At 53.6% G+C, this 25219-nt stretch overlaps 1 protein-coding gene across 3 annotated transcripts; it reads right to left on the bottom strand.

The window, feature by feature from the left end:
- Nucleotides 1-1238: 1238 nt before the first annotated feature.
- Nucleotides 1239-24895, bottom strand: UNC93A (unc-93 homolog A). Of its 3 annotated transcripts, none has more exons than XM_021667836.2 (8): nt 24650-24895; nt 21079-21260; nt 19892-20121; nt 18099-18224; nt 11332-11546; nt 9744-9879; nt 8171-8302; nt 1239-2143 (listed from the first exon to the last, which is right to left on the bottom strand). In XM_021667836.2, the coding sequence occupies exons 1-8, from the start codon at nt 24734-24736 to the stop codon at nt 1878-1880; spliced, it is 1374 nt and encodes a 457-aa protein (XP_021523511.2). In that variant the 5' UTR covers nt 24737-24895; the 3' UTR covers nt 1239-1877. The 3 variants fall into 3 exon arrangements, with proteins under 3 accessions (XP_021523511.2, XP_021523512.2, XP_012326459.2); XM_021667837.2 differs by having other exon boundaries at nt 19892-19952; nt 24650-24879; XM_012471036.3 differs by lacking the exon at nt 21079-21260 and having other exon boundaries at nt 24650-24752.
- Between the last annotated feature and the right edge of the window lie 324 nt (nt 24896-25219).

Genomic DNA, 25219 nt, shown 5'->3' with positions numbered 1-25219 from the left:
AAAATGCAGGATGCCCAGCTGAATCTGAATTTCAGGTAAACACAAATCGTTCTTTTGTTATGAGTATATTTCATACAGTATGTGGGACATAATTACACTAAGAAGTTATTCGTAGTTTATGTGGAAATTCAGGTTTCACTGGGTGTCCTATATTTTATCTGGCAACCGTATCAAGTTCAGGGAAATTCACGACGATTGCCTTTACCAATCTTACCTTTCCCATTCTCTCTCTCCTGGACCTCCAATTACAGCTGCACGACACCACCTCCTTCTAGCCTCCTTCCCTCTTCACATGGTATGCTTTCTTGTTACCATCTGGGTCAATTCTTTATCTAGGTCATGAGTTTTCTCTTCAGCTGAATATTGCGTCCTATGTAATACATCACTTGGCTTTAATTTTGAAGATTAGATTCATTTCATTCGTTCTTTTTCAAATTCACCTAGAATTTTTTCTCTCTCATTTTAATCTCCTCCTTTAGTCTTTAGCATATACCCTACGGACATTTGCCTTGACATCCGTGTCTGGCAGCACCGTGCTCGCTGCGTGGGGCTCCACGTGGTGCTGGCTGCTGCTGCTCGTCTCTGCTGGCGCCCCCTCGTGGTGTGGAGCTCCCTCGCCTATTTTATATCCGTGCTCGTGGCCTGTGTTAGGTGCAGATCTTCTGGGGCCCAGCCTGGGAGAATCTATACAGAAAGCTTTGCATTTGCTTCTGCCAGGTGTGCCAGGCCACCACCAGCCTGGGATCACTTCATGATAGCATCTTAGTTTTAGGTGTCCCAGATACAGGTAGCAGAACTGTAATTCCTAAGAGTAAATGAGGGTGGGGAGGGCCCGGGAGTGGGGGGAGAGCGGAGAGTGGTCAGGGAGGGCAGGGGAGTGGGGGGGAGGGTGGGGAGTCCTGAGCAGGGCTGGAGAAGGGGCCAGGGAAAGGTCTGGGGAGGAGTAGGGGGTGTAGGGAGGGTGGGGAAGGGTGGGTTGTTGGGGAGGATCATGGGGACGGGAAGGAATTGGAGGGGGAAGGCTGGAGGGAGCTGAGCAGAGCGGGTGCTGGTGATAGGTGAGGGTGGGGAAGGCCCAGAGGACCCCAGTGCAGTGAACAAGTGAGAGAGGAGACCAGGTGCCCAGGGACCAGATGGCGACTGTGAAGCGGGCAAAATCACCCAACCCACGGCCGGCGCCATTTTCCACGTTAACAGACACGTGGAGCGTCTCCGTCTGAAATGCTCTCGGTCTGTGAAGGCCACAGCGCAGTGAAGCACTGATGAGATGAAGCCTGTGTGTGTCCATGTGAGTATTCAGCACAACAGTACCCGGGCGGGAGGTGTGTCCCTTAAACAACTGCCTTTATTTAGAAACGCAGCCCCCGTACCCTTCAAGAATCCTGAGCCCCAGTCTGGCTTTGCCACCTCCTGACTCTGTGTGGTTGAGTCAGCTGACCTGTCAGGACCCCTTTGTAAAATGTTTGATGTTTTCATCCAAGTAGAGTTAGCGTTTAAAAGTTTGTCCATTTGTAAAATTATGGGGTTAGACTACATTATTTTAAGCAGACTTCCAATTCTCAAAATAACTACAAGAATAAAAGCTAGGGTGAGTCTATGATTTCAGGCAAATTCCGATTCTACTCTAGACCTTTTTCTTTTGTATCTAAAATTTAACTAACTTACACCTTCCCATATACACTTGATCTCTGTTGATAAGATGGTGGGCTAAAAATGTGTTAGAACAGAAGAAAGGGCATGGAGAGTGCAATGATGTATCTTCAGAAAGGCCAACAGTGCTGAGTGGTGGTGAGGAGCCAGCTCTGTGTCCTGAGGCTTCTTCTAGAAGACTCTCTGGCTGGTCCTTTCGGATTCGTCCTCCTCCGACCTCGCTGCTCTCACGTTTTTGTTTCTGCTTCTTTGTCTTCTGCAGGGTTGGCCTGTCCTGGATCGCAGGGTCTGGTCGCGTTCTTGGACTCCACACACTCCACAATCCCATACGCCGCCATGGTCAGGCTCAGGACCCCCAGCAGAATGTAGAGCTTGACGTGGACGCACAAAAATGTGCTGTACCCGAAGGCGATGACGAAGCCCAGGGCCTCCCACAGGCGGTAATTGGCGAAGGCAGCCTCCTTGCTCTTCTCAAACAGGACGCCGTAGAGAGCTGCGGGGAGAGAGGGGAGTGAGAGCTCTGCTGGGCCCGCAGTGACCCTGTTCATGAAAAGAGCACGGCTTTCCCGCTGCCCCATTTTCTCAACAAAATCAAGACATTCTCCTAACAACAGAATGCTTGTACATGGCAGATGACAGTGTGAACTGCGAAAATCTGAGACAGGTCTCAGTTAATTTAGAAAGATGGTTTTTCCCAGGTTGAGGACGGGTGCCCGTGACACAGCCTCAGGAGGTCCCGACCACGTGTGCCCAAGATGGTCAGAGCACAGGGTACTGTTATCCTTTCTAGGGAGACCTGAGACATCAGTCAACACAGATCAGAGGAACACTGGGTTGGTCCGTAAAGGCGAGACAACTCCAAGCAAAGTGGGAAGACTGGAAGCGGGAGGGGCTTCTGAGTCCTGGGTAGATACAGACAAATGGTTGCAGTTTTTGAGTTTCTCATTAGCCTCCAAGGAGACAACCAGATCTGCACCTGTCTCAGTGAGCAGATGGGGACTTTGAGTCGGATGGGAGGCACATTGGAGCTAAGCCATTCCCAGCCTGACTTTTCCCTTTAGCTTCGTGCTTTTGGAGCCCCAGGATTTTCCTGCTTGTGCCACAGCCTTGGAGGGCCTGGGGGGTGAGGCCAGGTCCATCCCAGGCAAACAGATGATGTCACTGAGATAGGGATTCCCTGCAAGAAACAAAGTGCCCAGATAAACCCCCCACAACACAGGTGCTCGCCTTCCTGGGGCCGGCCTGCTTGTTTCAACAGCAATGTCACAGATGTCCTGGGAACAAGGCCCCAGGGACCTTCCACTCCCGTCCAAAGAGGTGTTCCACCACCCCCACCACTGGATTTAAAGAAAGTGATGAAACGCAGCTGGTCCCAGGGTTTCTTAATTGCTTTTATACCAAAAAAACTCACATCATGAATGTTTCTCTACTGATGAGGACCACGGTGCCCACAGGAACAGGGTTCGCATCGCTGGTGAGGAGGCCCATCACTCTCCTGTACCCCCCATATGACGGGACAAGCAAGCGCCTCACCAGGGGGCCGTCCACCCCAAACCCACAGCCCCAGCCTAATCATGAGAAGACAGTGAACAAATCCAAATTAAGGAACACTCTACAAAATACGGTGCTCTTCATAAAAGGTCATGAAAAACAAGGAAAATCAAAAACTGTCACAGACTAGCCTAGAAGATACGATGACTGAGTACAACGGGGAACCCAGGACGGGATCCTGGCACAGAGAAAAGAACACTCCTGGGAAAACTGGAGGAATCCAAATAAAGGCTATGCCTCCACTAACTGTCACCTGGCAGTGCCACTTCCCAGCTGTAGGACTGTGCCAGGGCTATGTAAGATGCTCAGCATTCAGGAAAGCTGGTACAGGGCCTACAGGGTAAATACCTTAGGTCTATAGGTTGGTTGGTACTTTTCAAGAGGACTCTCTGCTATGTTTGCAACTTTTCCGTAAACCTAAAACTATTTCACAATAAAAAGTGTATTTAAAAAGACAAAGCATTGCTCTCAGCATGACCTGTCTACCTGCTCTTCCCAGGTGGCCCAGCGTTAAGAGACCAGGATGTGGCTCCTGTCCTCTAACACGGGGACGTGGATGAGAAGTCCAGCAATCGTGTTTGGTCAGAGAAGACAGTTGAGTGAATGGGGCATTGAAGGTAAGTCAGATTTTCTGAGTTTATCAGCTTGAAAACAGCCAACAGGGCAAAGGAGCATTTTTAGAATACACATTCTGTATCTTAGTGGTGCACATTGGTGGGCAGGGTTGCCATGGCGACCACACCAATGTTTCACTGGCTGTGGGAGGGAACAAGCAGACAGGAGTGCCTGGCAGGGATCTCCCCTAGCAGAGACCAGAGGATCCCTGGAGCCCAGTGGGACAGTGAGCCACGGATTCTGGATTCTGCCCCAGGAAGGAGGGGCTGGAACAGGGAAGTCCTCTGACCTGCCTCCAAGTGAGAGGCTGTAATGATCCGTCTTTCAATTGAGCAGCTATGACTGCAAGGCGAGGACAAACTGCAGTGGGTTTTATTCAGTGTCGTTCATTAGGAAGGAGTGTGGCCCACATGTTTTCTTCTTTCTTTCTTCCTTTTTTTTCTTTTTTTAAGTTTCACTCTTGTTGCTCAAGCTGGAGTGCAATGGCACGATCTCAGCTCAGCAGAATCTCCGCCTTCCGGGTTCATGTGATTCTCCTGCCTCAGCCTCCTGAGTAGCTGGGATTACAAGCGTGAGCCACCACACCTGGCCAATTTTGTATTTTTAGTAGAGATGGAGTTTCTCCATGTTGGTCAGGCTAGTCTGGAACTTTTGACCTCAGGTGATCCACCCGCCTCGGGCTCCCAAAGTGCTGGAATTGCAGGCATGAGCCATCGCACCCGGCCTACCCTTTCACTTTCTTCTTTTCTTTTCTTTCTTTCTTTTTGTTTCTTTTTTATTATTATTATTGGTGAGACAAGGTCTCCCTTTGTTGCCCAGGCTGGAGGTCAGTGGCACGATCTTGGCTCACTGCCACCTCTGCCTCCCAGATTGAAGCAATTCTTGTGCCTCAGCCTCCTGAGGAGCTGGGATTACAGGTGCCTACCACCATGCCCTGCTAATTTTTTGTATGTCAGTAGAGATGGGGTTTCATCATGTTGGCCAGGCTGGTCTCAAACTCCTGACCTCAGGTGATCCGCCCCCTCAGCCTCGTAAGTGCTGGGATTAAAGGCGTGCCACATTTTCTTAAAAGAAAGCGCGCATTTGGGGAGAACAGGATTAGAAATCTAACTTGCTATTGAGAAAAAAAAAGAGAGAGCTATTCTTGAGATGGAGCCAAAGCTACACAAAATTTCCAGTTTTTTCCAAAAAATAGAGAACAGAGACCTTGTGTGCACTGTGCCACATGGAGAGCCACCCTGCCCAAAGCGCAGGAACGCGGCACTCAAGTGCTACTCACGCAGGAGGACTGCGAGTATAAAGCCCACAGGAACTTCTCAAGGAGATGAAAATATTTTCCCCAACATTTTGCTTTTTTCTCTTTTTGAGACAGAATCTTGCTCTGTTGCCCAGGCTGCGTGCAATGACGAGATCTCGGCTCACTGCAGCCTCTGCCTCCTGGGTTCAAGGGAGCCTCCAGCCTCAGCCTCTGGAGTAGCTGGGACTACAGGCATGTGCCATCACACCTGGCTAATTTTTGTATTTTTAGTAGAGATGAGGTTTCACCACGTTGGCCAAGCTGGTCTCAAACTTCTGAGCTCAAGTGATCTGCCTGCCTCAGCCTCCTCAAATGCTGGCATTACGGGCGAGAGCTACCGTGCCCAGCCGATTTGGTTTTTTTTTTATATTACTTTTTTATCCCTATACAAAAATGCAGAAATAATTTTCATTTAAATTAGCATCCCTTATTAAAGGGAGCCTTTATTCCAGTCACTCACTGGACTTGGACATTCATACTCTGTTTGACCTTAGGTAACTTTAACAATTCAGCAAGGTTTTGCCTGAGAGGACCTTGTGTCCACATAAGGAAGGGAAGAGTTGAGTCCACTATTCAATGTCTCAGGAAGAATAAAAATCAAATATAAATGATTGCATTCACAGGGAGCATTTAGAGAATTATCGTGTAGAATACTGTGGGGATATTCGTCCCAGTGTGTATGTGTAAACACATTTTAAAATTAAGTCAGTTCAGAGAAGTCACTGTGCATTTCTCATAATGGGATGTGCCTTTGGGGAGCTCAGTAAAACCCTGGCTCTGCCACGCCTCAGGGGGCGGTTGGAATAGATGCTGTTTGAAGCTGACTGGTCACTTACCTAGGCGCACTCCAGCCACGTGACATGACACTAGCTCATAATTCTGCACTGCCAGAAACACCAGTGAGTTTCTGTTGTCTCCCCTCCATTAAATCAGTGTTTGTTCTGTGACGGAATGCCCCCGCCTGGCCTCCAACGTCCCGTCCACCCGTCCCAGGCTCCCGGCCTCCATCCCGACAAGCCAGAGCGTGGTGCCCGGCCAAGTACACACCCATCTTGGTAAAGAGCTTCACTGCGTCTGCCTGCAATACTGAGGCTCCTTCAATCCAACCGTGTGGGTTTTCTCAGCTGTCCTATAGATAGGCGACCCGTCACCGTCAGGAAGACAGGAGAGGAAGTGCCTGGAGTGTTTGCGCCGCGATCTGAGGTTGCCCGTGCTCTTTACCCTCAGCACCAAGTCTCTCATCCCAGAAACACTGGCCTGTAGTTCGTTTGTGGATTTGTTTTTTCCATTTTCTAAGCCCCACGTGTTTGCCAGATAAAGGCAGAAGGGTGATGTCTCTCCGGAAGGGAGGAAGGTCTCGTGCAAGCCATGCTCACCCCCAAGAGGACCCTTCATCTGCCTCATCTGCATGTGTATTAGGGGGAGGAAGGTCTCGTGTAAGCCATGCTCACCCCCGAGAGGACCCTTCATCTGCCTCATCTGCATGTCTTAGAGGGAGGAAGTTCTCGTGTGAGCCATGCTCACCCCCGAGAGGACCCTTCATCTGCCTCATCTGCACGTCTTAGGCAGAGTCTTGCCTCTTTGGGCCTCTGACACCCCTCGTGGCCTTAGATGGGGTTTTTGGGAAACTCAAGGTTCTCACCCTAAGCTCGCATCTCTCCTTTCCAACCAACGCACACCCTCCGGCCAGCGGCCACACACACAAGCCCCTGCTTCCTTCTCTCCCTAGTGACTTTCTCCAAAACCCTTTCGCACTTCTCCCTGTGGAAAACACGGCCAGCCAGCACAAAGCAACGCAGGGCTCAGCAGAGCCTGGCTGGGCTGCAGTGGTGCGATCTCCACTCACTGCAACCTCTGTCCTCGGAGTTAAGTGATTCTCCTGCCTCAGCTGGGATTTAGGTGCAATGGCTGCGTCCCCTTCTGGCTCGCCTGCCCTGAGGCCTCTCTTGCACGGCCCGAGCCCGGGGCTGCTTCCTCCCTGGCTCCTCCTGGGCTTCTGCTCACCTCCCACCAGTGCCTTCGCTGCCCTCCTGACCTCCGGACCGGGCCACCCTATTCTGTGAGGACTTTGGCATTTGGCTCCTGCCATCATCATGGGATGTCACCTTCCACTCAACAACCAGCCCTCCCGCTCCCTCCAGGGCTGCACCTTGGACCTTGTCACCTGCCTTTCAGATTTGATTGCTGGGACACGGGCCGGACTCCATGTAGCTCCTGGTCACTCCTGGGTGTCAGCGCTTTCTGCTGCTTCCACTGAGCCTGGGTGCATCTGACCCTCCCTCGCAGGCCAGCCGGCAGGTGGGGACCTGGTTTGCTGCTCCACCCCACCCCTCTGCACTTACCCAGGCCACCTTCTCGGGGACCCCAGTTTCAACAAGGCCTTGAAGCGCCCCTGCCCCCTCCTGCCCTGGCTTCCTCCTGCATCCCACTCCCCTGGAGAGCAGTCAACCCAGACATGATGTCTCTAGAACAATGCCCACCCTGGCCTCCCCTCCTCCCCAACATCCACAGGGCCCCTACCTGCTGCTCCCAGAAAACCCACCACTGCCCAGGACGCCCCAGAGCCTTCTCCACAGACACTGATCCTGGTGACCTGTGACGCATGTGGCTTGTGGTTCACACTGCCACCTCCATCACCGCAAGGGCTCCTGGGAAGGCCCTGTGTGTTTACACCCCAGTCCCTGGTGTGTGGGGAGTGCGCCTCTGCTCACGAGCAAGTCTGAATAAAGGGTTTTAGTCATGAAGAGACCACTGTCCTAGGGGTCAAGCCTAGGGGTCACACCCAGGCTTGAACAGGAGACTTGACTTGAGGGAAATGACATCAGCCTGAGGGAGTGGTGCCCAAAAGGAACCTCGGTTGGTTTTCCTCTTGCATCATGAATCTGAGTAAAAGCTCAGAGTAAATACATCAGACCGAGAGGTGACATCAAAGCCCTCTTGGCCCTCCCGTCTCTCCCATCTCACCTCTCCTGCCTCTGGTCCACTGGCATCTAATGAGCCTCACAGTTGCCTGGGCCGGGGACCCCCAAGAGGAAGGGGCGTGGACTGGGTACTCACCATTGTTCTGTGTCTGCCAGACGGCATCTGCCACGCCCCACAGCCCTGAGAACACGAAGAACACTGCCAGCTGGTCGGCACGCGGTCTCCACAGAAGGAGGGCGATCACGCAGGACAGCTGGGTCACTGCACCTGGGGGTGCAGAGGGGAGACCCCCGGGCGATGAGGGTCGTCATCATGGCCTGAAGGGGCCCTCTGAGGGATCAGCGCTGAAGTCACCATCCTCTGGAACGTTGGCTGCATGTTCCATGTTCCCTTAACGCTCTGGAAGTGTCTTTTGAGTTTGAACCTTGACATTTAATTTGTGAGCTGGTGTGTCTGCCTGTTGCCAGCTCTAAGTCAATGCTCTGCACCGCACCCCTGCTGTGTGGCCCTCAGCCTCAGCCTGGAGGGTCTTGGGTGTGGTCTGGCATCACGTTGGGAAGGAAGGTCACCCTGTCTGGGCCTGAGGTTGCCCCTAATCTATGAGGATTAAAGTCAGAAAGAGAAAGGACTTCTCATTAAGGATGAGTTGAAGGATCCCAGCTCCCTTCTGAGTGGTCAGGGGATAGGACACAGTGTACCATGCTGTCATCTGAGGCTTCCAAATGGGGGCATGGGGACAAGAGGGCGGAGGCCGCAGACCTCCTAGGCAGGTGGCATCTGTGGCCCCACCCCGTGACCCATCCTAGCAGGTCACAGCTTTGGGCCCCGATTTCCACAGACTGTGGCGTTCCTAGGAGACAGTAATGAGGCTGCCCATTGATGTTCGAGATGCCACAGAGGAGCAGGAAGAGCAGGGTCTCGGGAGGCGGAAAGGCAGGTCCACACCACGTGCCCAAAGCTGTGCCACCTGGGGCAAGTCCCTCCACTTCCCCGCTCCATGATTTCCTGTCTGTAAGGGGACACTGTCTGCTTCACAGGGCGACTGTGAAGACGGATAGGAAACCCCAGGCAGAGACTCCTCAGGTTCCATGGCACTGGGGGATTATCACTGCTTGCCCTTCCTCTGGCTGCACCCCACGCCCAGCCCTGCCTGGGGCATTGACGTGCCAGGCGCTGTTTCTTAGTGCCCACATTCCTCATTGCTCACATGATCTTAAACTCTTCTTTCCTGCTCTTCCCAGGAAAAATGGAAGGCGCTGTGTGTTTAGGGAGGAATCTGTGGCCTTAGAAGGTTTGTCATTATCTGCTGTGTGAACAGATGCTGAACAGAACCGCCCCTACCCCAGCGTGGCCTTTCGTGACACCCACGGCCTCACCACTGGCTCCGTGTCCCTCCATTGCGCCTGCAGAGAGCCTGCCCCATCCCACCCTGGCCTGGTCACCACACCGAGTGCCCACTCGGAGCAGGCACTTGCTGTGTGGCCTCGTGCCGGGCACAGTGCCTGCCCAGAGCCAGCTCCGGGAGAGATCTGATTCCTGCTTATTGAGAGGACGAAGGAAGGCCTGAAAATGAATGCATCTCTACAGGGCATTACTAATTTCAAAGCAGTTTCAGGGGCAGCTTCCAGCCCTGCCCTGTCTGTGAGCTGCATGCTTTGGCCACTTGGAACCATGAGAACGGCTGGGATGCACCCCCACTGCTACCTACCCAGCACGTAGAGCGCGACCCTGCCGGTGTACTGCGAGACCTTCCCATACAACACGGAGCACAGCGCGTCGGCGGCCGAGAAGCAGATCATCACATAGCCAACGAACTGGATGCCCAAGGCGCAGGTGACGTAGGACTGGGGAGGGGGAGCAGAGCCTCGTCACGGATGCTCCCAGACCCCCTGGGCTCAAGCTGAAGCTGCAGTCGGGTGCCTGGAATGTCCCCTCTGAGAGGGCCGCAGGCCAGTGTGGCCCATGCCTTCCTCTCGGCTCTGTGGCTCCCGTGCAAGAGAAAAGCTTGTGTTTGTAAGAAAACCCTCTCTGGGGAAGAACTAAAATGAGGAGTTTGGGCAGCTCTGGACGAAATTCCTCCCCATATAGTCTATGCCATTTGCTGTGAAATGTGCATTATGTCATATGGAAGCCAATTTGCCCTACCCTTGCTGGGGCCAATCATTGCCTATGAGGTCTAAAGAGAGTTGAAAAAAAGAGAGAAAGTGAAGCGGTTGCCCTGCCACCTCCCTGGGGTCAGAGCAGGCCAGCCGCTGGCTGCATTTGTGCTCCCACCCCACCCCGCCCCGCCCCCATCACGGGGGCCTCCAGGGCTGGCACACAGGACAGGGGCCGAGATGAGAAGACTGTGGCCACAGCCACATGGGGGGTGACAAGGGCAAGTCCAGTGGAGGAGCAGGAGGGGCTGTCCCCAAAATGCCAAGTGGACCTTTCTGTTATCTTGTGTTTACTCTTCTAAGCCCCTAAGATTCTCCTTCAAGACTGTCCTAGAAGTAGCATTGCCAGATAGAATCAAGTGTGCGGGACTGTGGCATGGGTATACTCCTCTGAGAAACATCTGCAGTTTATCTGAAATTCAAATTCTACCTGCAGGTGCGTTTTATCTTGCTAAGCTGGCAGTCTTGCCTGGGAGGGATCAGGGGTGGGGACACCAGGGAAGATTCCTCCGGAAGGAGAGCCTCAGAGGGCGGGGCTGCAGACACAGGCCGCTGGTCTGGCTCTGGCCCCCAGCTCTCAACAATCCCCAAGAGAGGCTTCTTTCTTTATGCACCCTGAGGTGGGGCACTGCCTCTCTCACTTTGTCGGGGGGAATGGGCAGGAGTGGACGGAGAAGAAGCCTGGGGAACCACATCGACTTTTAGATTGTGAAGCATGATTTGAAAACTAGAGGGAGAAGGAATGTCAGTGGTGCTCATGGACTTAATGCCTTTCCTATCCAGAAACTCTAAAGTGACAGGGTGAGGCCCAGGGAAGGTTAACACGAGTGAGTGTCTGCGTGGAGAGTCAGCACAGCTGCCCTGTCACTTGCTCTGGCTCTTTCCCCAGGAAGCCACGGATCAGGGAAGAAGTTCTCCCTGGAGACAAGAAGTCTAACTCCTGGGAGTTGGAAGTGACCTGGAAGTTTAGCCCAGGAATCATGAATTCAGCTGTGGCAGGACTGGGAGCGCAGGATCCTGTTCCCTCCAGCCCCAGCCCCGAGGTGGCCTGAGACACTCTGTGGTCCTGCTGGTTCAGACACAGGCGGGGCAGTGATGCCACACATGGCCTGAGCCACCGGGCCTGGCTTTCGTACATACCCGTGTGTACTCGCTGGAGAGGAATCCTTGCTGCAATCCACTGTACAGTGGCAGCAGGATTAAGAGGCACAGGCGTTTATCTCGGTAGAGCTTGAAGGTCGACAGTAAAGTGGACCAGAAAGGGGGTGATTTCTTCTCTCCTCCGCTTTGTCGTTGAACGTCTCGGATGGGTTCGAGGAATGCAGCTATCATCAGCACAGCCAGGACACCACTCCCTGAGAGGAAAGAGCAAATGCTTCAGCGTTTATGAAGGCCCAGAGGCGGGTGCCTGGCACGGATTTATTTCAGTGGCTCATCCTCCTCTCCAGAGGGTGGGCTATTCAGATCCAGATTTCAGTGACATTAGATGCGGCACGCTTCAGGATCTCAGGTGTCTAGTTGCACTGACTGTGCTGATTCTATGATTAGCTCATGACTCACCAGCTTTCATATGAAACCTGCCACAATAGGTCAGTATTGTCTTCACGGCAGAACATATAAAAAATTAGGGAGAGACCCCAGACGTCCTTAGTGTGCTTAACCACTGAGAGTGTTCCTCATTCTAATCCTCTAAGCAATTTATAACAGCAGCCAGCTTTTTATTGATTTTTTTTTTTTAGGATAATGATTCCCACAACCGTGCTTTGCTACACTTTTGTTCAATTTTGTGCAAAAATCCTCCAGTAGGAACTGCTTAAAGATATTAAGGGGTATCCCAAATACAATGAAATGTTGTGCATTTGAAGAAAATAAAAAAGAAGTTCTTTATGCAAGGATGGGAAAATCCCCACCATAAATGGTAAAAAGACAAAAACCAACCCAGATGCAGAACTTGGTGTAGAGTGCGCCACCACTCGAATTTAGTAAGGAAAGACATAAAGATGTGTTTGTTTACACGTGCATTAAATGTGACTAGGAAATGAAGCAGACATGAGCTTTCTGGGTCTGAGGACAGCGGTGAGAGGGAGACCCCCCACATGCCCCTTTACAGTGCCGTGGTTCCTGCCAAAGGGGTTCATTCCAAGCCCCCAGCGGAGGCCTGAAGCCACAGGCAGTGTCACATGTGACATAGACCAAGTATTTTCACTCGGACAACAGAGGCGGCTACGAGAGACTACGGCACAGGAGCACCTGTGGTGCGGACACGCCGGACAGAGGGGAGGGTCAGGGCCTGGGCAGGGCGTCTATGGGTTGGACACGCCGGACAGAGGGGAGGGTCAGGGCCTGGGCAGGGCGTCTATGGGGCGGACACGCCGGACAGAGGGGAGGGTCAGGGCCTGGGCAGGGCGTCTATGGGGCTGACACGCCGGACAGAGGGGAGGGTCAGGGCCTGGGCAGGGCGTCTATGGGGCTGACACGCCAGACAGAGGGGAGGGTCAGGGCCTGGGCAGGGCGTCTATGGTGCGGACACGCTGGACAGAGGGGAGGGTCAGGGCCTGGGCAGGGCGTCTATGGGGCTGACACGCCGGACAGAGGGGAGGGTCAGGGCCTGGGCAGGGCGTCTATGATGTGGACACGCCGGACAGAGGGGCGGGTCAGGGCCTGGGCAGGGCGTCTATGGTGTGGACACGCCGGACAGAGGGGAGGGTCAGGGCCTGGGCAGGGCGTCTATGGTGTGGACATGCCGGACAGAGGGGAGGGTCAGGGCCTGGGCAGGGCGTCTATGGTGTGGACACGCCGGACAGAGGGGAGGGTCAGGGCCTGGGCGGGGCGTCTATGGTGTGGACACGCCGGACAGAGGGGAGGGTCAGGGCCTGGGCGGGGCGTCTATGGTGTGGACACGCTGGACAGAGGTAGGGGTCATGGCCTGGGCGGGGCATCTATGGTGTGGACACGCCGGACAGAGGGGAGGGTCAGGGCCTGGGCAGGGTGTCTATGGGGCTGACACGCCGGACAGAGGGGAGGGTCAGGGCCTGGGCAGGGCGTCTATGGTGTGGACACGCCGGACAGAGGGGAGGGTCAGGGCCTGGGCAGGGCGGGCAGGACCACGAGAGTTGCACCTTTCTACTCAGAACAACGCGCAGCTTGAACATTATGAATTATTTATTTCTGGAATTTTCCACTTAAGGTTCTCGGACTGCAGCTGGCCTCAGGTCACTGAAGCCACATCAATGAAATGGGACAAGGGGGACTCCTGGATTTGCTTTGTGAACTATATAAATGGGTTATCTATGCAAAAATATTGTAACTATTCATGTCATCCATGAGGAAACACCCTGTACTTTCTCATAATTCCCAAATATGATGAGTAAGTGTCCATCACTCTGTCCAGCACTTGATTATTTGATACAACTTAATTTCTGTCCACGGAGAAGTGACGTTTATCTGGACGTTTCTCACTGAACACAGAAGCCCTTTTGTCCCTTGACGATTGTGAGTGCCCTCAGTGATGTCATCACGTCCCCACTGTTGCTCTCCCACCTGGCAGTGGTAACGATACAGTGTCTGGGGCAGCACAGGTCACTCAACAGTGGCAGCCATTCTTCCCTTCTCTCCTGGCCAGAACCTTTCAGAGCGGCTCATTCCTACCTCCGAGAGCTTAGACCCCTGCTCCTCTAAAGACGGGAATTATCATCTTCCTGTGTCTGAGCAGCCTTGTCTAGTGCTCTCTCTGCCTCTCTCAGTGCCAGCCTCCTCACGTGCCACGCAGTGGGCTTGCTGCCGCAGGACGGCCTAGCAGCTGAGCGTTCCTGAAACTGGGAGGTTTTGCAAAGCCAGCTGTCTTCCACGCTGTGCGCAGACACAGCAGAATCCTAGCACCCGTCTCAGAAGGCACCACTGTTAATGCCGGTCCACCCAGAAATGCACAGATTTATTTCTAGGCTTCACTTTCTGTTATCTGGCTACATTCCATCTTGGCTAAACATATCCCCCTTTCCGTGTCATGACAATTCAACATTGTCATGAAGTTGGTGAAATTCCGTATGAAAGCGGGAGACCCGTGGCCCTGCTCGTTTCTCAGCCGCCCTTCATTTCCCTCTGCGTTGTCCTGGCCCCCGCACGGTCTGGCAGATTGTCACGCCTGCACAGGAGGCCGTAGGGTGTTTACAAATGTCGGGGCTCCCTTCCAAGCTGACCTGTCCTGCTGACCGTGTGTAGGCCATGTGGAAAAGGCACATTTTTCTCCACTCACTGAAGGCAGCTCGTTCTCCACCATCTCATCTTTTGGACCAGGACTTCAGTGTCAAGCAGCCCAATAGGACACGACCTCCCATCTCCACCAGAAGCCTCCTGGGAGGGGAGAGGCAGATCCCGGACACAGAAGCCACACCGCTTTGTTCAGAATTATGTATGTCCAGATGTCGTGTGACTCAGAGCCCTCAGAGGGGCGTGCACTGGGGGATGCTGAGCATCTGTGTCCTAAGTTCTAAAGAGAACGGCTCTTTGCAAGAAACTTGACTATGAGTGCAACGCTCGGGAAGCTGGGAAGGTCGCTCGGGAAGCTGGGAAGGTCGCTCGGGAAGCTGGGAAGGTCGCTCGGGAAGCTGGGAAGGTTACCCAGGGAGAGGCTGTTCTTGTTCTTTCAGGTCCATTTTTCTCCTTTCCTGTGTTTTTCATGATGGTGACATGGCCTTGCTTTCTAGAAAAGGAGACGTATGGGATCCTGCAGATTGTTGTGATCACAGTGGTAAGACAGCTTCTTCATTTACATGTGTGTGATCTCTGCTGCACGTCACTTCCAGACCTGGACCCCCTTAGCCTGAGGGATTCCTAGAACCGAGAACTGTCTGTGAGGCCTACATGGCTGTGGCTGTGGCCAGGGAGCACTCTGAGGGTGTCCCTGCAGGGGAGGCCCAGCAGACAGCAGCCACCTGTGGAAGACAGAGGGCAATGAAGGGCCTGGAAGCCACGGAGATGTTTGTGCTGTTCCTCTAGAGCAGGGGCCCACAAACTGATCTGCGGGCCAAAGCCTGCTCACCGCCGGCTTTTGAAAATAAAGTTTTATTGGCACGTGGGCAGGCTCACGTGCTTACGTGTTGTGTGTGGCTTTTCCCACCACAAGACAACGTTGAGCAGTTGCAACAAGGACCCTGTGATCCTCAGAAAGGTCTTTACATGGAGAAATATTTGCGGTCAGCCCTTCACAGAGGAAGGCTGCCAGCCCTGCTCCAAAATTCTGTTCTTTTATAGACAGGAGACATTCTTGCTGGTGGCTGCACAGGAACCGGTGGAGCTGGAAGGAGGCCTGAGGCTCTTGACTCAGCTCAATGTCCTTGAGTCCCCCAGCCTCCCAGCTGGAAGTGTGGAGGAAGCACAGGCCTGGCTGCTCGCTGGAACCATGTGAATGAGAACATCAGGGCCCACTGGGAAAAGGTGACGGGGATTCCAAGTCAGCAGAGACTTGCAGACCAGACAAACCATGGCTTCTCCCAACTCCCTGTCCCCACGTTCCACTCCCTTCAACCCTCAATCTGGGCTTTGCATGCCAGTATCCCCACAGGTTGCTCTCTTGATGGGTGTCAGCAGCCTCTCACTGGCTGAGAGCCTGGTCCAGCCTCCTCCCTGAGCCTCCCGGGAGCCCCTCCTCACTCAACACTCTCAAAACACCTCCCCAGCTGGTTCTGCAGCCCTGGTGTCCTCCCAGACCCTGGTGTGGCTTTCTGTCTCCTCCCAAGGCTCCGGGTCTCTGCCTGGCCCTTAGCATTGATGAACCAGGGGTCCGGCTGTACTCCCTTCTCCCCAAAAATTCTCTCTGCTTTTTCTCCCCGAGATCCTCATCCCTGTCATGATTCTAGTCACCCCCTCAGAAGATGCCTCCATGTACACACTTGCATCTGCCTCTGGCCTGAGCCCTGCATGGCATCAGACTGCCCACTGGACACTACGCAAAGATCCCGCTCTGTCCTCAAGCCAGGTGTTCCCGGACTGACCTCATCTTCCTTTCAACCCCAGGGCTGTCTCATTCTTCCCCACACCATGTCCAACCCACAGGAGCCCTGCTGGCCTCCCCCTCAGTCCCTCCGGCTCTTCCTCCCATTCCTGCTCCCTCCTCGGGACTCTGCACTCCATCCTCAGTGGGTCTCTGCCCGCTGTCCTTCCACACCTCCAAGTCAGGCTGGCACAGGGTCTGCCTAGGAGGCAAGTCTGTGCCCATCCAGACCCTTTTGGCACAACATTGAGGACCACAGCTTGTCCTGTGCCCCATCTCTGCCCCTCCACCTTGCCCCAGCCCCGTAGCTCTTCCTGGACTTCTCTGCACCTCTGCCCCCAGGGCCCTCTGCCATCACCTCTTTGCCTGGCCAAATCTCGCTCCTTGTCCAGACTTGCCTTAGGGACCACCCACCCTGGAGGCTTCCTACAACCCAGTGCTCCAGGGAGATGCTGCCAGTCAGCTGGGAACTGAGCTCAGAACACTGTTGGACAGCGTCTTGGTGAGTTGGGAGTGCGTCTGTCTCCTTCGCTAGGCTCTCAGCTCACTAAGGCCAGCTTCTGGTCATCTGAGCGTCTGGACCAAGGGGGCCCAGCATGGCACACACTGGTGCTCAGTACGCTTTGTCGACTGCCAGTGACTGCGTTACAAGTGCTCGCTCAGAGCCTCTGATTTGGAAGTGGCCTGAGGAGACCTGAGGGTGGGTGCAGCGCATGGCCTCAGCCTGAGGAGAAGCTGTGCAGTGCGCACGAACCCTCCTCACCTCTGACCCCGGCAGAGCGCGAGACTCAGTGCCCCAGACTGGTGCCCCAGCTGCCAGGCCTTTGATCTTCAAGAAGGACGCATTCCAAGGCCTTTATGAATCCCCAAATCCAAGAATGACAAAGAATACATATGTATATTGAGACAGAGTCTCGCTCTGTTGGCCAGGCTTGAGTGTAGCAGCACGACCTCAGCTCACGGCCACCTCCGCCTCCCGGGTTCAAGCCATTCTCCTGCCTCAGCCTCCTGTGTAGCTGGGATCACAGGCCCCCACCTCCACACCCAGCTAATTTTTGTATTTTTAGTGGAGATGGGGTTTCACCATGTTGGCCAGCCTGGTCTCGAACTCCTGACCTCAAGTGATCTTCCTGCCTCGGTCTCCCAAACTGCTGGCATTACAGGTGAGAGCTTGTGCACAGACAAAAAGAATGTAAATTCCTTTCAAAATGGTTTTAAAAACTCTCTGACTGTATTCCCTTCAAAGGTGTAATAAACTTTTGAATATAACACTAAAGTCACATATGAAACTATTAACATAATATTCTCTATTAAAATGAACTCCTAAGAATAAGCCTCGTCGTGACAATTAACTTCCTTTGGGCAGACATTTCGTCATGAGCTTGCAACGTCTCCAGCTGAAGGGCATGCACCCCGCTAGCCTTTCCACAGAAGGCACTCAGTAAGTTTCTCAGAGAAAAATGGTGGTTCATAGAGATTACGGAAGCTCAGGGTCCCGTGGACACAGCTGAAACACAAATAGTCAACCCCCAGTGTCCCGGCCGGCCACCGAGCTGTCTGCTGCAGGAGCCGCCAGCCCCCGTTCTGCTGAGCACTCGCAGTGCAGCTGGGAGACTTAGGAACCGAAACTTTAATCAGTTAAGAGGTAAACAGGCCCAGTGGTGAATGGCTACTGCGTTGGGCTCTGGAGATGTACCGCGATCTCCTCACCACAGGAGCCTCTGTTAGACAGCACTGCTGGACTGCATTTGATTCACGAGAAAAATGCCTGCATGTGACCCAACCCAGCACGTTCTGCAAGGATGTTTCAGAAGAAGAGAGATGACTCCTCCATGGGGGAGATGGTCTTTGTCAGCCCAGGGAGGAGGCGTGGCTCTGCTTTGCTCGGGACCCTGCCCGGGGCCGGTGGAGCACGTACCAGTGTAGATGCCCAGCAGGGTGTAGACCAGCTGCTGGGAGGGCCCCTGGGTGCTGTTGGTGGTCGTGGTGGCCATCAGGCAGTCACTGGCCCCACAGGACGCGAGCTGCTCTTCTGGGAGGGTCTCTGTGAAGTCAGAGCAAACAGGAGACATGAGATGACCACAGATGTGATAAGACATAGGTTCTTGAGGAATGAAAGTGACGGTGGAAAGGATGGTGGATGCTTGCGGGGAGACATCACTACAGGTCACGTGGAAAGACCCAGTGTCTCAAAATACATTTACCCCAGGCACATGCCCCTCAACTAGATTTAAGACACTTTGGGAAGTGGGAAATCATATTGGAGTTCTGCAAAGATTCAGAGAAGAATAAACATGGAAAAGTGCTGGTTACTTGTTATATTACCTTTGTGACATAATTAAAATTTTTCCAGTTTTCAAATTTAGTCAAAGGAAAACAGTACATGAGATTGGGTGCCAGGAATTCTGGACGCTCTTTCAGACTCGTCTGTAACCAACTCTGTGACTTTGGGCAGGTGATTTCACAACTTTTCTGTTTTTGAAAACTCATGTTAGTTCCATGATCTCTTAAAAGAATAAAATTTGAATTAGCAATGACTCTCAGTCAGAACTCCCGTCAGAATCTCTGGAGAGAGGAGAAAGATGTCATGGGAGAGAGAATATTCAAGTGTTTTTATTATTTTACTAACACAAATTATGTAACAGAAAGCTTCAGAAAATCTTCTAAGGGGTGAGATGTGTAGCTGACGAGAGAAGGCACAAGAAGGTGGAGAAAGGAGTGAAGCTCTCCAAATCCCTCCAGCCCCAGATTCTGTCTCCTGTGCTCACCTGGGGAATTAACTCACCTGTAGCTACGTCTTCCGAAGAAAAGCCCATCACTCCACTTCACACAGGCCCTGATACGCAGCCTGAGCTTTAACCCCCGTTTCTGTATCACTGTCGCTGACAGCCACAGCAATAATGAATAAAAATTGCTTTGCATCCACTTCCCAGCTTGCCTTATTCAAATGTGCTTAGTAAGCATGACATTGCATGAGAAGAAGGGAGAGGGATTTTGGCTACAGAGTTGTTTTTTTAATGGGACAGCAAGGTGGAGAATGCTGATGAAGGGATAGAAATAGTCGTGATACTTGTCAGGAATGCTGGATTGGTTTTTGCCCCGTTGAGAAAGGTTTCCTATAAGTATGAAAGAGATATATGTCCTCTGCCCTGGGCTTAAAGCCTCAACATGGGCACTAAGGGTGTGGGCATGAATGAGACGTCCACGTTATATGGGACAAGGTCCAGTGGAGACAGAGGAGCCAGGGCATCGGCCCAGCCAATGTCCACATCCTTCGTGGGATGAGGGCCTGCCATGACACAGGTGAAAATCTGCTCAGTGGATCACGTCAGGAGGAGAAGTAACCAGGCCACCCGATGCTTAGTCTCAAAAGGCTAGTTGTGTAGCTGTGACTCCACGAACCCCAGTTGTGCTGGCCTGGTGCTTAGTTTCCCCATGGCGCCCTCTCCCAAGGACTCCCCTGCCCCTGCAGAGGCATCTGTGGAAGAGACAGGTGTTCTCCAGTCCCACCTGACTGTCCAGAAAAGAGCAGGTAACAGGCGACTCTGAAGCACAGGCAGGTTGAGAACCTCCCCTGTGGGGCCTGACTCACCTGCTCAGGTTACAGAATCAAGGCAGGTGTGCAACTGAAATCAGTAACCCTCTCCCCCAGCGGCCATCGCTGAAACCCCCCTCCACTGGCAGACAATGGTTTGCCCCTTTGCCTTTTACCTTGGCTGGGAGTCTGGCCAAACACCAGCGAGGAGATCAAGTTGCCCCACACACCGGATGACTGGAATATGAGGAAGAAGGTGCCGAAATACTGGTTCACCACGTCTTTGCCACGCTTCCCCGCCTTCTCCGCATGTGTGTTTCCCAGGATCGTCAGGTACGTGCACTGCGCAGACCACAGCGGGGCGGCCCCGAGCCCCAACAAGATGGAGGTGGGGATCAAAGTGTACCTGTGGGTGAAAGCAGACCTACAGCAGCGCCTTAGGTGACCGGAGACGCAAGCCTGTGGCACCCGTGTCCCTGAGGTTCTTTAGTCTATGTGGGAGAAGGAAGCGCCTGGCCTGGCCCGTTGCAAGCTTGGTGATGAGTGTTGCTGGTTGCACGGATGGATTCACCATTTGACTCAGATAAATGAGCGAAACCAGTGCCCTTTTCAGCTCGGATCGATTTGCAAAAGTGAAATTCACAGCAGTGAGGTTCCTTGTGTTGGAGGCGACCAGAAACCACAAGCTGAGGAGCACGAGGAAGGCCAAGTGACAACCCGCTAAGCAGACCAAGCGACCAGCTCACGCCTCGACAGCGGGGTGCTGTGTGAGACCTGGCAGCTCCCGGGGAGAAGGAAGTGCAGCCGTCACCACTGGCATGTCCTGGGTCACAGCCAGGGCCCCTCAAGGCAATGCTCCGTGGCTGTGTGCCCAGGCCTGGGCGTGCAGCTTAAACCCGCAGAGCTCAGCCTCTGTGGTCCATCTCACCAGGGAGCGGGCTGGGCTCCCAACCCTGCTGCCTGACCCGGCCTTACCCATCTCCTTATGGTGGGCGAGGGGCAGCTTTTGGTCCATGGGTGGCATCTGCCTAGGTGCCCACGAGACTCTGCATTGGAGTTAGAGTCCTCTGTGTTACTAGAAGCCTCGCCCAGCCAGGAAAGCTGAGGACCAGGATGGATCCCAGGGAGCGGTCAGCATGGGGATCAGGAGGAGGAGACAGAAGAGGTGGGGGGCAAAGAGGAGCCTTGGTGGGAAAAGAGGAAGGAAGCCCAGCACCGTCTGTCACCGAAGCAAGGCAGGGGAGGGGGCAGCAGAGCTCACTTTAAAACGCCTGCAGTGGATGGTAATCAGGCACAAACGCAAGCTGTGTGCCAAGTGAGCGATCCTAGTGTGGGGAGACGCCGGGGGTGGGGGGCTGCATACCAGCTGGCGAAGAAGTTGCCCACAGAGAAGGCCACGTAGCCACACATGGAGAGGAGGATGGTCCCCTTGCAGCCCAGCCTCTGGATGAGGAGCGGTGGGAGGAACATGGAGGACAGGAGCATGCCTCCATAGAGGGTGCTGAGTGCCGTCACGCCCAGGCCCTCCTCGCTGTACAGACTGCTCTGCGGGAACAAAGCCAGCCCTGTCAGAGCACGGGATGGGCACAGCGGGATGAGGCCCCATCAGGTCCTCAGTGTCCCCTAGGCTGGAGGCCACCACAGCTCCAGGAACCGCCAGCCACAGGCCTGCTGCCCTGGAAGCCGCCTCTGCAGCTGGAGGGAGGACAGCGCTTGTGAATTCGGAATAAAGCCGTCAGGGCATCCGAACATCAGGCAGGGAAGTGTGGGTGCCCCTGTGACGGCTTGTGTTGGGCTGGGTGGCCGTGAGAGGCGCTCATGCCTCTGTGGACGTCTGCCCATGTTGACTGAGAACAAGACAGTGTGGCAGACGGGGCTGGAGACACTGCCAGACCTGATCTGGAGGATTCTGCCCCCTCCCGGGGACTGGAAGGGGTCCTCAGCCCATGGGAAGGCCCCAAGGATGTGAAGCAGGTGAGTGCACATGAATGATTTCTTGCTTTTTTCTTTTTTTTTTTGAGACAGAGGTTTGCTCTTGTTACCCAGGCTGGAGTGAAATGGCACGATCTTGGCTCACCACAACCTCCGCCTCCTGGGTTCAGGCAATTCTCCTGCCTCAGCCTCCCGAGTAGCTGGGATTACAGGCACGCACCACCATGCCCAGCTAATTTTTTGTATTTTTAGTAGAGACGGGGTTTCACCATGTTGACCAGGATGGTCTCGATCTCTTGACCTCGTGATCCACCCGCCTCGGCCTCCCACAGTGCTGGGATTACAGGCGTGAGCCACCGCGCCCGGCCATGAATGATTTCTTTCTTTGCCAAATAGCCATCACACACCTCTGAGTGCCCGTCACTGCCTGAGGTTCGAGAATGGACCAGGGACGTGGCCCTTGTGTCCTGGAACCCGCTGGCCACCACCACTGGTAGAGACACAGGCAGGCACATGCTGCCACGAGGGTGTCCCCAACACTGGGAGTGCTGGGCGCCCCACCCAGACCTCAGCTCCTGGGCAGGGTGGGGAGAAGGCTGTGACCTCAAGTTGAGAGCTGAATGAAAACTTGCAGGCCTGCAGCCAGGAAGGCTGAGAGGAGGTGGCAGCTGCAGGGGAGGTGCCACAAGTGAGTGTCCTCAGTCCTTGGATGAAGGGACCTAGTCCAGACCAAGGCAGGGACTCATGGGAACTCCCTGGAATGAGGCCCTGCCTTCTCATTGGGGCTGCTGAGTTCTGAGGAGGGGCCTGGGGATGCATGTGCCTCGTTGGGGCCTGAGAGCCAAGTGAACCACCCGGAAGCCTTCGGGTTCATGGAGAGAGGAGGGCTCCTCCGCGTGGTGGGACGCAGCCATTCCCCACACAGCAGTCTGTGTTGCTCACACTGGTCCTGACGAGCAGAGAGGGCTGTCCCGTTAGAGGGTTAAAGCACATCCACATGCTCAGGGTCAGCTGCGGACAATATGCTGGGTGGGGCTGGGACCCAGCGGGGAACAGCAGCTGGGGGGACTGTTCCCTGGCCTGGGGACCCTACAGAGAGGGAGGTCTGGCTCTCCTGCATCTCCAGTCTTTTGAGGTAAAAGGGCTCACATTACACAACAGCAGCTCCCACTGCCCACAGCCCCAGAGGAGCGGGAGGTGCTGGCGGGGCGTGGGGCGCGTCTCCTCCCCATGCAGCTGCTGGCAGCCATGGAGCTCGTCCAGAGAGCACTGCGAGTGATTCCCCACTAGGCACTGCCAAGCTGGGGCCACAGAGGCAAAGGGTTTTCTGCCACATTTGCCAGCAGCCTCGGGTCCTGCTGTGACAGTCTGAGAGGAGGGACCCCTGGGCACTCCCAGGACCCTCCTGCCCTCTTCCTCTGGCTTCCAAGTCCAGAGGCCAACTCCAGACAGCGGCCGAGCCACAGCACATCCACCACAACTGCTTCCTAGGAATGTGAGCCCAGGGGCTGTGGTGCCCATAGGACAGCAGGGTCTCCTTCTGCAGAAGGTGAGCTTTCTAAAGAGAAAGTGCCACTGACCAGTCCCCATCCTTGTGACGCCCTCCTTCCAGAAAGCACGCACCTACCACATTCAACATGGGCTCAGTTAACTCAACAATACGACGGGCATTTCACACACAAGAACATTCTGTGACAACAACACAAAGCTCTGGGCAAAGCAAGGACTCCAAAATAATGAAGCATCGCGACAAGAAAGGAGACCGTGTTCCCTTCGACTTGACTTGGAGAGTCACCGTGGGCTGCCATTTTATCCTCTGTAAGCCTGATCGGAAATAGGACCACGTAGGAGTTCAGCAAAAGAAAACATGACTTGAGAATTTGGGCCTGAATTCCAGGAGTCCCAAGTGTTTGTATAATAAACCCTGGATTCTGAGCTCCTGGGTGTGCTCTTCTGGTTCCATATGATGCACACAGTAGGTGCCTAATTGCTGTTCTCAACAAACCATGTGAGACCACACTAATTTGTCATTAGAAGCTCTGAAATGTTTTGTTATGTGACTATCCCAGTCCACAGGGTACAACATTGTGGGAATGAATCACTCAGGGAAGTAACCATAGCCCTACTTCCTGACCAGCCTTTGGAATTCCCTGGAATTCAGACTGGAATCCAGGTAGACATCAGACTTGAAATGTAACTAGCTGGAGAAAATGTGTCAGATCTATTTCCCGGTGCATATGAAGAATGCTGCAGCCTTTCAGAGAATGTCTCACAGTTCTGCATAGAGTAGGCTTGGAGTCGCTAAGGTCTAGTGAAATTTGTTACATTCACATGACTGCCCCTAAACGCAAAGCCAAGGGCATGGGACCATAGAATTCACAATGTCTCCTTTTGACCCTGCAAAGGCAAAGAATGTCCCAACAAATCACGATCCCAAGACCCCTGCTGTCCTTGTCCAAGAGCGAGGCACGCCTCGCTGTTGTGGAATCCTATTCCGACGTGAGTGGGAACTGCACGCTGCAGGACTCAGCTGAGAACCACTGGGTGTTTTAGAGAATTTGGTGCGGAGTGAAAAAGAAACACTAGAGGAATTGGATTTTTTAAAATTCCAATTCATTATCGTCTGTGACCACGGGGATTCTTGGAGGATAAAAAGTGTTCAGAAAGGGCCGGGCGTGGTGGCTCACGCCTGTAATCCCAGCACTTTGTGAGGCCGAGGCAGGTGGATCACGAGGTCAAGAGATCGAGACCATCCTGGTCAACATGGTGGAACCCCGTCTCTACCAAAAATACAAAAAATTAACTGGGCATGGTGGCACGTGCCTGTAATCCCAGCTACTCAGGAGGCTGAGGCAGGAGAATTGCCTGAACCCAGGAGGAGGAGGTTGCGGTGAGCCGAGATCGCGCCATTGCACTCCAGCCTGGGTAACAAGAGTGAAACTCCGTCTCAAAAAAAAAAAGTGTTCAGAAGTTCAGGTAACAGGATGACCGGAGACACATACCTGTAGGCTCTGGAGACCTCCATAGGCTGTAAAGAGAAGCAGGAACCCAAAGGAAACCACCAGGACGTTCCTCAGACTTCTCTCCATTGTGCTGGATGAAAACGTCAATCATCAGTGGACACAGAAATTTGTAGCTCCCTAAAAGGAACCAATTGAGGAACAGGAGAAACAGTCAGTGCCGGTAAGTCCCATTCTCTCTTTCATCTGAGCTGGAGGTGTGTTAGTCATTAAGCCTGTCGCCAGTTACTGAACTTGGTTATCACTGACCCGGTGAAGCACACGGGAGCACGTTACTCATTCACCTTCTCTGGGATCCACAAAATCCATTTTCTACGGGGCGAAAGATCATGACTCTTACCAGCTTCTAGGTCATTGCACTTTTTTCCTATTAGATTCTGACTGACAGACATGGTCCAGATGGTAAAGTGATACATTTCGCTTTTTATATGTGTATGGAATGGTACCTTCCACAGTAAGAGAAACTGTCAGAAATTGTCACCGGTGCAGAATGTGGACTTCAGTCTTAAGGAACAAAACATACATGTTAACTTCAAGATGCACAGTTCAACT

Source organism: Aotus nancymaae, unplaced genomic scaffold (assembly GCF_030222135.1).
Source record: "Aotus nancymaae isolate 86718 unplaced genomic scaffold, 86718_ANA_hifiasm-v0.15.2.pri h1tg000040l, whole genome shotgun sequence".
In the NCBI taxonomy this organism is placed as follows: domain Eukaryota; kingdom Metazoa; phylum Chordata; class Mammalia; order Primates; family Aotidae; genus Aotus; species Aotus nancymaae.
The sequence above is the reverse complement of the archived record's forward strand: the minus strand, read 5'-3'. Positions and strand labels throughout refer to the sequence as shown.